Source organism: Oncorhynchus clarkii, chromosome 3 (genome assembly GCF_045791955.1).
Source record: "Oncorhynchus clarkii lewisi isolate Uvic-CL-2024 chromosome 3, UVic_Ocla_1.0, whole genome shotgun sequence".
NCBI classification, from domain to species: Eukaryota; Metazoa; Chordata; class Actinopteri; order Salmoniformes; family Salmonidae; genus Oncorhynchus; species Oncorhynchus clarkii.
Window position 1 is genome coordinate 80,885,980 of NC_092149.1, and position 15,327 is coordinate 80,901,306.

General features: G+C 43.7%; 1 protein-coding gene across 1 annotated transcript; it reads right to left on the bottom strand.

Annotated features, from left to right (window-relative positions):
• Window positions 1-922: 922 nt before the first annotated feature.
• On the bottom strand, window positions 923-14,867 carry LOC139405500 (insulin-like growth factor-binding protein 5). Its single transcript, XM_071147873.1, has 5 exons — window positions 14,139-14,867; window positions 5,285-5,508; window positions 4,983-5,102; window positions 3,674-4,854; window positions 923-3,576 (listed from the first exon to the last, which is right to left on the bottom strand). Exons 1-4 carry the CDS (start codon window positions 14,470-14,472, stop codon window positions 4,720-4,722), a joined length of 813 nt encoding a protein of 270 aa, XP_071003974.1. The 5' UTR covers window positions 14,473-14,867; the 3' UTR covers window positions 923-3,576; window positions 3,674-4,719.
• Window positions 14,868-15,327: the final 460 nt, after the last annotated feature.

Genomic DNA, 15,327 nt, shown 5'->3' on the forward strand with positions numbered 1-15,327 from the left:
TGTCATAACAAAAAAAAAAACAAAGGTTAAAAGAGTACATAAATTACAAGTTGAATAAATATTACACAGTGATATTCACTTTAATAGTTTGAGATTTTTTGTCTTTTTAAAAATTGTTGTTGTTTCACGAGGAGTTGCAGATGCTGACCATTTTACGGCACTGTCCTCTAACACCAATGGTTATTTTAATCACAAGCCAGTTAACACCACATGTTATTAAGGTAACTGATTGCATTTGTCTCATTTCATCAATAAAAACATTATGCATACAAATAAATGCTGTAGTTACTTACTATTGTATCATGAACTGTGAGTATGAATACATTACCAGGTGTGAGACGAGGAATCTGAATAAGGCAGTGTTACGAGTTGGAAACAGATGTAAATTACACTTTTAAAAGGAGGATAAGCTCTCAATACAACCTCTCCAACACCTCAATCTACCACCATACTGCAAAGAAAATGTCAACAATTCATAGCTTGGTTGAATTGTGTCAATTGGTTAATTTGACGCCAAAGGATTCAATGCCCTTATTAACAAATTTCTTTGACCCAAGAGACAAATCTTGATTTAGAAAACGCCCCGTTAGACTACACCATATGGCTGGCCAACTGCTTCAATAGGCTTCTGATGGTCTGGTGCTCAAATGGAAGCTGGAGAGGGAGTCAACATCTAAACTCCATGCTGTGTTCCTATTCCTCAGATTTCCCTGGTCTCCTTGTGTCTGTTCCTAACTGTGTCTACTGTCATGCGATTGGTGAGCCCTCCGTGATGAGGGTGTGGCTAGCCCCTAAACGCGGCCACTGTCCATGGTTTTCTCTCTCTCTCTCTCTCTCTGTCTCTGTCTGTGTGTGAGAGCAGACATATGAAAGTGGGACTGTTGTGTGGTTGTTAATGTACTGTACGGTGTGTTATTATCCCTTTATTCTTATTGGATGTTGGTGATAGAATTCCCAGGCATGGACCATATAAGCCCCCGTCAACCATTACCCAGGGGACCTTGCAGACACCCTTAACTTGTATCACACTACATGTTTAGCTTGGTTTGTTTTTCTACCCAAGTGGCAGTTTTACTGTATGTTATCTGTGTTATCAATAAGTGCAAGCTGCTTTCTTTCAATGTGGACTGGGTGGAGGTGGGGAAGGGTGCTACGCTGCATTGGGTATAGGACAAACTAGTTTATCTGGGATTTACCAAAAGGCGGAGGAGTTCACTTCCATGTAAGAAGACATTTTGGATGTGAAAGGTAGCAGGGTATAGTAACTTATTTTTCCCACAAATTCTCTCTCAAAGTAACTGAGGCTATAAAGCTATAGGCCTGACATTTAGACCAATCAATTTTTGATGTTACAAGCATCTCATTTATGAGCCATTAAAAACAACAGTATCCTATTCAACACATTTGTATTACGAAAACTGATAATATCACGTCATTATTGGTCTACAGACTTAATTGAAGCTCCCTAATTTGTTGTCTGTTGATGGCCTGGCTAGAGTAATTACGACCACCCACACAAGCTGTGGAATAGGATCTGATGGCTAGTAATGCCTCGTCCATCTCTTCTCCGACTACTGGGAGAGGCAGTAGTATGCTAGTCTGCGTGATCAACTATGATGTGCCTCGAAATTCTAACATCACCTGCCTTTTCTCTGGCAATCAAATACCTTAGCAGTCAACTTTGAAAGCAATACTCTAGCGTTTTAGTGCTTTTTGAAAATAAGAGACAGAGACGGGCACTCTGGTCTTCCTTGCCATCACACTCAAACACAGGGAGGGATTAGCAACAGATTCACAATGTGTTTGTGGCAAGAGTTATACCACATGACTAGAGCTATACCACATCGCACCTTCTTTGTACTTTACCTAGACCTCTCGTCATGGCAGGCTAGAGAACTACTACCCTGAGGGCCTCTCAGCCTCAGCAGGGTTTCCGTCCCTTAGACAGCTACCACGTCATGTTTGCGTCACTATTTAAATGTGGATATGCATGTAAGAAGGCACTGCGACTTGCACACAGACGACATAAAAGTACACTTTCAACTGACCCTGCAGGTAGTGGTCAAAGAAGCCCACTTGGGCAGAAGAGGTATTCCCTTTTGTGTTGCTTGTAACTGTTTTGGGTAATGCAAGTTCTTGTGCTGTTAGGGGAATAACCTGTTAGGGGAATAACCTGTTAGGGGAATAACCTGTGTGTAAATGTAACAATCTGCTGCTGCATTTTGGGTTATCTGTGATCGTTTTGTTTATCTTGTGTAGTTTCTTAATCATTGTACTTAAACTGTTTGTGTAAACAGGTATACACAGGGCCCAGCTCTAACAGAGACCTTGGTCTCAGTCTGTGTTCCTTGTTGAAATAAAGGTAGAATAATAATAATAATAATAATAATAATAAAAGGAAAACTGCTCACCATTTCGAATGCAAGTAATGTTGTGTTGTATAGAAAACAAGTTGTCGAGGAGGGGCGGCATGCAAGCCAAGGGGGAAGAAAATAGGTGGGATGTAGCTTTTTTTGACTGTCTCATATTCAAATAAGGATGGCAAGGCATCATGGAACCATTCAAATTGTTCACAGGCTAAAATACACACGTCTTTTCCCCAAGCAACAGTACATTGTATTTCTTTAGTTAAAAAAAGAAAACATGAGTTAATTTATAGTCAAAAGTAATACACCAAGGTTCCACTGTAGCCGTGGTGACCATGGTAGCAGGCCCGTTGGTTAAGGAACACGGCTCAAAAGTGGGCGGTTACTACACAACAGTACAAACAAAACCACACAAGACTAACACCCTCGAGCAACTGAGACAAAAAAAACAGCTAACCTCACTGGTGAATGCAAGTCCGCAACATGCTTAATCCTTGTACTTACAATTTTTGCCCATACTTTAGCAAAACAAAGAATTACTGTTGTTAGTTATTGCGGGACTGTAGGGTTCATTCCACTATTCTTTAAGTCCCGGTTGATGGGCCAAGCAGAGCTCACATCAGATGACAGTATGAGCACTTTGTGGCAGTAATCCCTTCACCAGTAGGGGCAGCGTTCTCCGATAAGTTCTGTGTTGCCCTGCATGGCAGTGTATGGTAACAATAGGCACAGTTGGCATGTCAGGCTAGATGCAGAGTCAATGAGCCACTAACATAGGTTTGTCTGTAATGATCTGATTATTGTGTCGAACTTTCTCCATCTCCCATAGACCTAGTTTTACATAGCCTAGTGGGAGAAAGCCATCCTCAAGACTACTTCAAGCACCAGCCATAAATGTTGTTGTAAAAAAACAACAAAAGAGAGCGAGAGGAAAAAAAGGTCATTCTTGTGTTAAGCTCACTCCCTTTCTCTTTCACACACACACACACGCACGCACGCACACACATACATGCATGCATGCTCACACAAAATTAGTGAAGTAACACATATCCAAGCAGGTTCCCTTATTCAGAAGTGCTCTGACAGAACCAAATACCAGATAGAGTCAACTGTATCAGAAAGACCCTCTCAAGTTTTTTTTTCTGCCAATAGATGGTTCAGCTATTGTCTCTGACACCTCGATAGAAGGTCCCGCTATCTCCTCTGACACCTCAATAGAAGGTCCAGCTATCTCCTATGACACCAATAGAAGGTCCAGCTATCTCCTCTGGTACCTCAATAGAAGGTCCAGGTATTCTCTCTGACACCTCAATAGCAGGTCCAGCTATGTCATCTGACACCTCAATAAAAGGTCCAGCTACCTTCTCTGACACCTTAATAGAAGGAACAGCTATCTCCTCTGACACCTCAATAGAAGATCCATCTATCTCCTCTGACACCTCAATAGAAGGTCCAGCTATCTCCTCTGACACCTCAATAGAAGGTCCAGCTACCTCCTCCTCCTCTTCTGACACCTCAATAGAAGGTCCAGCTATCCTCTCTGACACCTCAATAGAAGGTCCAGCTACCTCCTCCTCCTCTGACATCTCAATAGAAGGTCCAGCTATCTCCTCTGGCACCTCAATAGAAGGTCCAGCTATCTCCTCTGACACCTAAATAGAAGGTCCAGCTATCTCCTCTGACACCTCAATAGAAGGTCCAGCTATCTCCTCTGACACCTCAATAGAAGGTCCAGCTATCTCCTCTGACACCTCAATAGAAGGTCCAGCTATCTCCTCTGACACCTCAATAGCAATAGATGTGAAAGATCAAAACAGTCCTGTTTATAATCAAAGTGACTTATATTCATTTTTTCATCCATTTTATGTTAGCTTTAAATGATACAACGTTTGGTGTTTCTATAAAAATATATCAATACAAGTATATATTTTCATGAATCGTTAGTGAGGCTCCCACCTCTTAGCGGGGGAGGGGCCAGAGCCCAGCTCTTAGTGGGGGAAGGGCCCGAGCCCAGCTCGTAGTGGGGGAGGGGCCCGAGCCCAGCTCTTAGTGGGGGAGGGGCCCGAGCCCAGCTCTTAGTGGGGGAGGGGCCCGAGGGTCAAACAAGGGCTTAAAACCTGCTGGGTTCCGTCTTTTAAGAGATGAGCGCACGGTCCAAAAAATAAAAAAGATTTCAGGTGTCCTTTTTTCAAGCCTGTCCTTTCGTTCATTCATTTGATTTGTTTAGTTGTCTTATTTTTTTTTCATCTTGAAAATCTCAAAAAGTGACTGGAGGGCGAAGCAGACAGGTGGGAGGGAAAGGAGGAGGTGAGGCCCTGGGTCAGGTGATCGGGGTGGGGGCGGAGCCGCCTATTCACTCGTTGATGCTGCTGCTCTCTAGGTCCTTGCACTGGATGTCCCCCCCGCTGTAGTCTGTGCCGGGAACCTGCGAGCCGTACTTGTCTACACACCAGCAGATGCCTCGCTTCCTGCCACGAGAGGGCTTGCACTGTAGAGACAATCGATGTGCAACGACAGGTGGCAAAGAAAGAGAGAGGGAGAGTGTAAGCAAAAATATTATTAATATGTATAACTTATGTGTTAAACCATGTATAAGGATGATGACAGAGGGCTCACCTGTTTGCGTTTGAAGAAGCCCTTCCTGTCACAGTTGGGAAGGTACAGGGACAGGGCCATGACACGGGATGTGTCCTTCATTCCCTGGATGATCCCATCCAGCTTCCTCCTGCAAGGACCCTGTGGAGGAATGGCACAACTAACATTAGCACCCAGTGCTAGCACCATAGGTGGAACAAAATCCTGCACTCAGTCAGCTCTCCTAGGATCAGAGTTGGATATGTTTTCACACTAACAACATCAGCATCAGCACAGCTTCAACATTAGCTCCCCTCTTTCCTTCTCTCCACTCTTGTACTTACAAACTCTGGCTCGTGCTTGTCAATGGGTAGTGGGGAGTAGTCCATGGGGCCAATGGAGCGCAGTTTGGCCTGCGCCCGCTTGCGCTCCTTGTCCTTGCGCATTGCCTGGATCTTCTTACTGTTGATGAGGTCCTGCTTGGGGAGGAGCGGCACTTTGGCGGGCTGCAGTTGGTCCTCCGTGATCTCAGTCGTCAGGGTGTCCTCATGTTCCAGAGACTCATGATCTACACAGGGGAAAGACACAGCATACTTGTCACATTACCCCCACCTAAAATGTTCGAAAGGTTATTCTTGCCCAACCAAAAATATGGACTACCAGATGCTTTTCCCAGGGTTTGGGCCAACAAATGTTGCTTTCCCATTTGTTTACAAAGGAGGGGGCAGGATCAAGGATCGACAGCTGATTAACTACCTCTACCCCTACTTCACCCCAGCCCCCACCATACAAAAACATCAAATCCAGCATCCACTAATGGAGGTCAAAGCAAAGAAAGTAAGTCTGGTTAAACAAGTCTGAATGCTGACTGAAAAATACAAAATCTTAGCTCAGTCTCTTCTACATCATATTAAGGAGGTATGTGGAGTTTTCTGTGTGTGACACAGTGGCTTATTAGGTTGATCATAAGCTATTTTAGTAATACATACTTACAGTATCTGGCACGTCCATGCAAAGACAAAAATAATGGGGTCTAATCAAAGACGTCACATCTCTCACAGATCATACTTGGAGACGTTGATGTCATGGTAACCGAGGAGCCATGGCAACTGAAGCCTACGGCAGAGGTGGACACATCCTAGTCTGAATGTACTGTATCATTTCATATCAAGAACAGAACTGAAGCCAGGAAGAAAGGCCACTGCTCTCCCCCTACCCCATCCTACCCCCCAGAGGTACCTACAGTCCTAGAGGTACATATTGAGGTCTCCCCAGGCTAGAGATTTGGGCTCCTGATCCCTTATCCCCTCTCACCCGGTCCCTCCTCAGGGCTCAGCCCCCATAAGTCAAGAGCCCTAGCCTGCCTGAGGTTCTCTGAGGCCACAGAGATGAGCGCTCCTCTCCTGCTTGTGCTTACTCTATCGTAAGCACACAAGGCCCCAAAGGCCGTCATGGGATTTTGCCAGGCCCCAACTGGCGAGTGGCCGCAGTGCCTGTAGACGACGGGGGTTATATTTATCCAGTGAGGAAACCCGCGGGTGGGTGCAGCGATGGCCATGGGGAAGGGCGTGGTTGGAATTCTGGGGCTGAGTGAATGTGCCAAGTATTGTTGGGGAGAGACAATCACGGGACATTGACAGATAGCTGAAGAAGGGGATGATTAAAAATTATTAAAACAAACCACATTTCAATGTTATCTTAAGTATAGGCACCACTGGACTGGATTTACATGGCCACCTTGGAAAAAAGGACAGGCATGTCACCACTGAGAGGTCTATTACTGGGAATTGACTTACCACAAACACGAGAACGCATCCCCCCCTTCCATTTTACAAATACAACACACACTACATCATAGGCCTACATTAAATGCAGCATGGGAGACACTTGTGATACTGATTTCAAGACATTTGAGCATCTTCCAAATGTGCCATTATTTTAGAACATGAAATACAATGTTGTTACACTTCCAATTCACAAGCTGTGCCGCAATTCAAAGACATGGAGACAGTATGTTTGCAGACAACGGGGTATCTCTCTCTCTCAAAAAACAAAGTTTTTCCATGCTTATGGTCCCCAGCTTGTAAAAGAGGCTTTGCAGGCCTGTGTTTAAGTACTGAAACACTGCCAAGATGCTGGCCTCCAGCCAAGACAGCACAGTCACATGCAGCCACCTCCACTCAGCACCGGCTGAAGAGGTATTGGTATCTCTCCCGCTGCTTGCGCTAAAGTTTTCATTAAGACAAGAGGAACGGGACAGGCAAACAATGTGCAACGGATATGCCTCTGTTTAAAAATTAACACGTGTGCAGGGCAATTATGCTTCATGAATATCCCAAGTTTCTTGCAGCCAGGAAGCCTAAGCATGAAAGACAAGCCACTCTTCTTTCAGTTGTTTTTCTCTCTAACAGGTCGTTATGAATTCACAGTCATACAACTTTGGGCAGAAAATGCGTCACAACAATGAGATGCTTAAATTCTCATTGGCTCACACACCTTACACCACTGAGTGTATCCTAATCAATGCTAGCACAGAACACCCTCTGAAATGACACCTTTACAAGATCCTAGGTCTTGAGTAGAGGTGCTGTTAATCCAGAGGACGGGGGGGGGGGGTGTATGCGGTGAGATAGTGATAATGGAGCAGGAAGTCCTCTGTCATTATCTTTAAGCCACAACACTGGCCAACCATGACTCCCCCAGTCTTATTCCGCTGCTTAATATTTCAAGGCTTCTGGACAGAATCCATGGCCTGATACTCCTACCACTGTAGCACAGAGAAGGAGATATGGAAAGCCCTTGGACCAGAATGAAACACTGCACTTCAGTCATTCAATTAGAGGTAGGTGATCCAGACCAACAGCATTCATTGTGTAGGGATCTAAACAAAATGTAAAGCCATTGGAGCACATTTCAATACCACATCGAATGGCCTTGCAAAATGCTTACTCGTTGGGGCACAACTCAACCACTGCATTTCCCAATACAGTGTAAAGCATGCTTCAGTTTGATTAAAAAACAAGAAAAAAGCGGCAATAGCACTGTTTGTCCATATTGAGACGCCGTAGCCAGTATTCACTTCCTTAAAATAGTCAGACTTAATCTAAGATAAGTCAAGATATCTGTCATTAATGTTGACGTTTCTGCTGAGGAGCTCTTAGTCTCATAATTTTACATCTAACTAAAATGTTTGTTGCATTATTTCTCAAGTGAAAAAATGAGCATGAAAATGAGTCGTGTCTTTTTGAATGACAACTTCATTGAAGAATCCCTACTGTTGACCAATCTTGGACGAAGGGGTGTAGACTTCAGATACCAGCTTGCCTAAAATAACTCTTGCAGTAGACCAAAACAAACAAACATGTCACCTAATGTCATCATAATATATGCACGAACTGTCCCAAACTGTTTCGGATGGGAAGCAGGCGGACAAATTTAAAATAACATTAGTCCTGTGACATCATCAACTCAAAAAGATGCTGAGATAGTTCCAATGTAAGTGCTTGTGGATAGTCAAATAGCCATGTTTAACTTCATTTCAATTCACTTTATTGACACTTTTAGATGGTTACTACCTGATTTGAATCTGTTAAGGAGCCTTTTGGACCTTGACTTGGCGCTTCGGTACCGCATGCCGTGCGGTAGCAGAGAGAACAGTCTATGACTTGCCTAGTATATAGGTTCTGAATGGCAGGAAGCTTGGCCCTGGTGATGTACTGGGCCGTACACACTACCCTCTGTAGCGAAATAAGCTCGGATATCAAGCAGTTGCCATACCAGACGCTGATGCAATCGGTCTCGATGCTCTCGATGGTGCAGCTGTATAACTTTTTGAGGATCTGGGGACCCATGCCAAATCTTTTCAGTCTCCTGAGAGGGAAGAGGTGTTGTCGCGCCCTCTTCACAACTTTCTTGGTGTGTTTGGACCATGATAGTTTGTTGGTGGTGTGGACACCAAGGAACTCTAAACTTTCGACCCGCTCCACTACAGCCACATCGATATAAATGGTCCGTACCATGGGAGTCTCTCATGAAACTGAATTCTAACTTAATCAGCAACTTTTCCCAAGGTACTATGAACAACAAATATGTACAGTGCAATCAAAACATTTCCTGCTTTTTGATTCAGAGTTAAAAATAGCAGCAGGAACAATTGAGGGATTAAAAATTCAAGCAACACTTGTTCCGTGGTGATGGGAGTCCCTTCCAAGTAGGGCACCTCACTGCCCCTCTTGCAGCTTCTGTACCGAAAACATGTCTCTGTTGATGTCAAATAAATGTACGACAGCAGTTGAAAGAACCCCTCCGTGATGCTACATGCCACTGCTCTCGTATGCAAGCCTAATTAGGGTCTGAGATCTCATTCCACATCATTTTTATTTTATTTTTTTACAAGCCACTCGGACGCTGCCTTTCTGGGTCACCGTCAACACAACACAATTGCCGGGGTGTGACGAGAATTCAGACTCCCTGGTGGAAGAGGATGCTATTTTGGCTTACACAGAACCTCCTCATCCACCGTCCAAAGCTCTTCTCCATACACTCAGGCCAGAGACATTAGGGTGAAAATGACAAAATCCACATTTTGGAGCTGAAACAGGCACCAAGGCTGCAGAATAGAGATTAGGACATCTGTTGTTCTCATTCAGAATAGAAACTTGAGACAGGATTTTTTTCTTGAGCTCCTGACAGTGACTTTCAATGAGTTAGGTTCTTCTGTGGTAAGTGATACTATTCTTGTGCTGTCCTGGGTCATGTCCAGTAGGGAAAAAAATGTATTGAAATGGAGTGAAACAGAAAGGTAATACTTTATCGACACAATACTTTTTGCTGTCCTTTGCAAAGCGTTCTCTACTGGGCATGACCCTGATGTAAGTGTCAGCCAGTGGAGGCTGTTGGGAGGAGCTATAGGAAGACGGGCTCATTGCAAATTCTAGAATGGAATGAATGGAACGGTATCTAACACATCAAACATATGGAAACAACATGTTTGACTGTGTTCCATTGATTCCATTCCAGCCATCGCAATGAGCCCATCCTCCAATAGCTCCTACCACCAGCATCCAATGGTGTCAGACTGATTGCTGTAAAACTTCACCGGAAAAACTCATTCAAGCGTGCAAACTGCCACATAAGTTCTCTAGCTTGAATACTGTGCATGGGAACAGTGCCATAGCTTGGTCCTAGAGCATGTTAGTAGACCTTACACTGGCAATTGGTTTCCCATGATTAACACATATGTGTCAAATGGCACAGCATTCTAGAAAACCAGAAGAAGAGTACATGATAAACTCTCTCATGTGAATCTGATGAGGTCGGTTATATTTAGCATTCAACAACAACATCCACTTCTGTGAGGAGAGGGATCAGGGTGAGTGAGTTGCAAAATCTCCCTCAGCAATGTTCTTCTCCTTATGACCTAGCCATTAAACCATCAAACAGCTGGGGCCATCTCTGGTTGAACTGGAGCAGGGCTAATAGTCTACTGTACAGTAGTATGCCATCTATAGTAGATAGGCCAACCAAGCTGCCTCACACCAATGTGTATTGTCACTGGCCTCTTTGTTAAGAGAGATTGTCTGATGTATTTGGGAATATAACATTGCAGTAGCAATGTGTAACCCTAACCAAAACCAACCCATGCTGGTCTGTCTGTTCAATTCACATGAGGACAATTGGTGTGGAGCATCCAGGAGCTGTATGAGGGAGGATGGTTAATTACAAGAACACAGAAAAAAAAATACTTGAAGTTGACCCTGCTAATGTAAAATGTTTTCCTAAGATGGCTGGGTCTGTATCTTAAAAATAATACTTGCTCATCCCCCTAGTTATAGCCTTTCAAGAAGAGTACAGAGCCACAAATCACTTGGTGCATGCATTAAGTTGTCAAGTTAACACCACATTTGGGGTGCCAGTGTTTATTTTGTCCCATAGCCATTGTAAATTGTGGTAACAAAGACAGGTGACAAACGGGCTTCATTGCATTGGCTTGTGATTGCACTAAAACTTGTAAATGCACCACCAAATAGGCATAAAAAACTATCTTGGGGCACAAAAATAAACCCTGAACTCAAAATTGTTCTGTTCTTTTGGGCTTTGGCTGATGCTATGTTTATAGAGTACTGCGTGCATGTTGATGTGCAAGTCAAGCTTTCTAGATTCATACACTCTCTTTAATCATCTTCTTGTTTCTTGGCAAAGGGAAACCTGTTCAAACATAAGGATATTTCACAAGCTCAGAGAGCAAGAGGCCTTATGCCATGATGTAATATCTGTTGCCATGGAGTCATATCTGTTGGCATAGACTCATATCTATTGGCATAGACTCATTACTGTTGGCATAGACTCATATCTGTTGGCATAGACTCATATCTATTGGCATAGACTCATATCTGTTGGCATAGACTCATATGTATTGGCACAGTCATATATGTTAGCATGGAGTCATATATGTTAGCATGTAGTCATATCTGTTGGCATGGAGTCATATATGTTAGCATGTAGTCATATATATTGTTTGCATAGAGTCATCTGTTGGCATGAAATCATATCTGTTGGCATACGTTCCAGGTTCTTATTCTTCTGGGCTAACACAGTGAACTGAGTGGCCGGCAACACAAACCAACTCCTATGCCCAGCCATCCGAGCTAAGCATCATTTCCTTGCAACACAGTCAACAGTCAAGATGATGGGTGACACCAGACATCTGTAGCCATAAGAGAGAGACAACAGGGTAGTGTGTAGTTTGACAACATTGCATTACAATGTTATACCCATGTCATGCCAATACAGAGATAATTCAATGTAATTCCATCTCGTTCAAGAAACATATCCAGATCTGGTATTTAAAGTGGCAGTCCCCCTTTAAATGCATTAAGTCTTTATAATATGTAGATGGGTTCAACTGGGTCCAAAGTGGCTTTTTCTTTTGCAAGGACGTGGTAGAATTGCATGAATACAGCCCAGAGATGGAAACTATTGGGTCCCCTGAGGATCCGTCTTTGGACACTTGGCCTGTCCTCTCTGTGTTTGCCAGCTGATCAGAGCAGGTTGAAACCCTACACGGCAGGAAACTAAAGACTCATGTCTAACTCCAATCAGAGGAGCCCTTGATGGACGGCCCTTCAGAGAAGAGCAACCGGAGGCATTCTGCTGAATCACTGCACTGTGCCTGAGTGGTCACACTGTCTGGCCAGGGGCAGAAAGACGGACGAGCTCCTGTTACCACTCAGTGCCAAAAGTTAGCATTTGCACACATGCACCGGCTTCAGATAGAGTGCGTGTTGGAATTCAATGTCCTGGATCAGTGATACTTATTGCTAGACACGTGTACTGGGTTTATTTAAGTTATTGCTGCAAGTATTTATGGGATGTATAGCCTTGCTGCCAGTACTACAGACAATCGTGACCTCTTGAAGGGGCTGAAATCCATTGTTGTGATTTCATGCATTGTCCCCCAAGGGAGGTACAGTACATGTAGGGTGTATCCAAAGCATAGCCTGAGTCTTTCAACCTGGCCAAACAAAGAATAGGTCTAAACCACTGGCATTAATCACATTTGGTTTGTCACCAAAAAACGTATTTAGCCTAATATGATCTGGTAACAAGTGACAATCTAAATCATGAATAATATAATACCAGCTATGACCTCTAAATGTTGACGTTTGGTTAATTCAAATCTAACTCCTCTTTCCCCACTGTGCACACACATCCAAGATCACGTCCAAGATCACATACAAGATGTACAAGTGTGCACAGACTCATGCACACACACCATCAAATGTAATCTTTGAGTGATAATCCGACTCTCAACACCACCCGCAGGGACTAAACCTCAAATCAGTTTTAAAAAGGTCTGACGCTCCAGGATCAGAGGCCTCTTCAGTCAATTACTATAAGAAGGACCCAACCCAATCTCCCAATACAACGCCAACCCTTGGTGGAACTGCAGCAACATAATTAAACCATGGTTTGAGGTTTTAATTACACCATGTGGTGTCATATTAGCTGTCAGTCAAACTCGGCAAAAGTGAAACTAACATTTAAATGTAGGCATGCATTCAGAATGGTTCAGGTTAGCGATCAATTTACGTTGAATCATTTATTCGGGGGTGGTTACGTAAAGAGTTAAAGGTAGGTAAAGTCTTAAAACACAATAACAAAACACGAGTGCATAGCACTGAGATGGAACACAGCCCTTGGAGCCGGAGACCGTGTTTTAAATATAATCTGGTACCTGCAGAAACCGCACCTCCTGGTGTATCCCAGAACATAACAGGATGGGTTACCATATGTTGGAAAATATTGATATTCTTTGAAGGCCGCAAATATGTTTGCAAGAAATGCAGGTGTCCAACAAAGTGAGATGTGTTAACTAATTAGAATAGCAGCAATTACGTATTTCCACATAGGCTACAATGTGTTATCATACAAGAATGTACGTCCAGACAGGCACGTGTCTGTGGGGGGACAGCCCTGTCGAAAAGCATTCAGCAGAACGCTTTCAGTCTACAATACTGTATCCATAACGAACACTATACAGCGACTGCAAGTTAGAGCGCAGCACAGTCCACTGCTGCGCACACAAACTCACTCAAAACTAAACTGACAAGTGCGTCAGCAGCAACTTATTGTGAATGTTGATTTTAAGCACATACCCACACGGATAAGATCAACACTAACAACACTCACCAGTAGGCCTATTTGCATATATATCACTCTTGCTATTGCTATGGAAGGCTACGCAATAACGGATTCCCCGCACGTGCTGTTATTGTGGCACTGTGATGAATCGGATAAATTTTTGCGATTGAATAAAGACCCAGATTCACAAGCCTGCCGTAATAAGACTGACAAATCAGACAGTGTATAGAGCAGCTCATGTAACGTTAACTGGGCAGTTATTTCAAATGTGGATTCCAAACTTCAGTATGCTAATGTAAATGCTCATAACAGTTGTCTGTGAAACTATGACTTCACAAAACCCGAAACAGCATAGAAGTTCGTTTGCGAGGGGTCATGGAAGAACCAAACGGAAGGTTCTGTTAAAATGTAACGAAAACATTTACAATTCCATTTAGCGGGGCCAGTATAGCTGAAACAGAATTTCAACCCTGCGACAATATCATGCTGTTGTATTTTACACAGCCCCATCTTCTGTGGCTCCTCTAATCGCATGCATTCACTGCGTCTCCTTACCTATGGGTGGATGGAGGGGTTTGTATCCTTTCTCGTTCGTGCACACCCCCCTGCCATGAAGGAGCGCGTGAAGGGGCTTCTCCTCTCCATTCCGCGGCAAGCAGCGCAAGCCATGGGTGCATGTTCCGGTGTAAACACCGCACGCCTGACCTTCTGATAGGGCACAGGTTAGGCAGCAACCACAGCCAGGCTCCTTCACGAGTTGACAACCGACGGGGACAGGGGGGCACATAGAGAGCGCCTTCTGGTCGCACGGCTCGCATGGTACATATGAGCCAAAGGACCCGGTCAGCCCCAAGACAAATGTCAGCAGTAGACAAAAACTGAGAAACATATTCGTCTTGCAATTGATAAACACCAAATGTGAATACAATTTACAGGCAATGCCCGTGCGTTAAATTATCCAATTTATAAAGCTAAAAACCAGTCCGCATCCAAATGGAGAGAGTGCTTTCAGCACACTTCAGTCAAAATAAACGGAAAAAATATATTCTTTACAAATCAAAGTATTCACAGAACAAGTAAAAATATCACCAAAGACTACACTTCGGGGTGCAATATTGTTTCTCTTAATTGACAGAAGTTATGTCCTCTCTGGTTGCAATGCAATTCTTTGCACAAAACCTGGATTTTTCCTCCTTTGAAACCGATTCTAATACTTTCCCTCCGGATAAGTTTTCTGAGCAGACTGATCAACTTCGGACCAGGCTTGCCTTTTTAAAATCGGCCAAACCCCTAACTATGAATACGCCTAACTAGGGAAGGGAGGCGCACTTGTTCCATTTCTTGGCAAGTGGCCAATCTTTTTCAGCAATAGGATCAGTCTTTCACGCTAAAGGCTGAAGTGGTGCCAACTGCGAGGGCGCACACAAGACACCAACGCAACCTTAATCAACACATTGAAATAAAAACACTTAATCTGGAGGCATGATTAGATTCCAGGGGTACTGAATACGTGCTTCTGCTTGGCGAGCACACACGTCTTTCTACCCCTAAATGTTTTCCGCCTCGTCTCACAGATGAAGCGGTGCACATCGATTGACTTAATCCTACACATGCGAAGCGCAAAACTGTTTTCTTAGATCATAATAACGTTTGAGCCAGAATGAAGGTCTTGCTAGAATTAATGATCATGGAGAGAATAGAGCACTTGGCTGCTTCTATCAACTACAGTACTTTGGCTACAATG

What these genes read in the sequence shown, in the direction of transcription:
- LOC139405500 (XM_071147873.1), bottom strand. Translation starts at nt 14,472, where the DNA reads ATGTTTCTCAGTTTTTGTCTACTGCTGACATTTGTCTTGGGGCTGACC. An exon ending in ACAAGCACGAGCCAGAGTTT is followed by an intron (nt 5,103 to 5,284) that starts GTAAGTACAAGA and finishes ATTCCTCCACAG; the next exon opens with GGTCCTTGCAGGAGGAAGCT. An exon ending in GCTTCTTCAAACGCAAACAG is followed by an intron (nt 4,855 to 4,982) that starts GTGAGCCCTCTG and finishes TTGTCTCTACAG; the next exon opens with TGCAAGCCCTCTCGTGGCAG.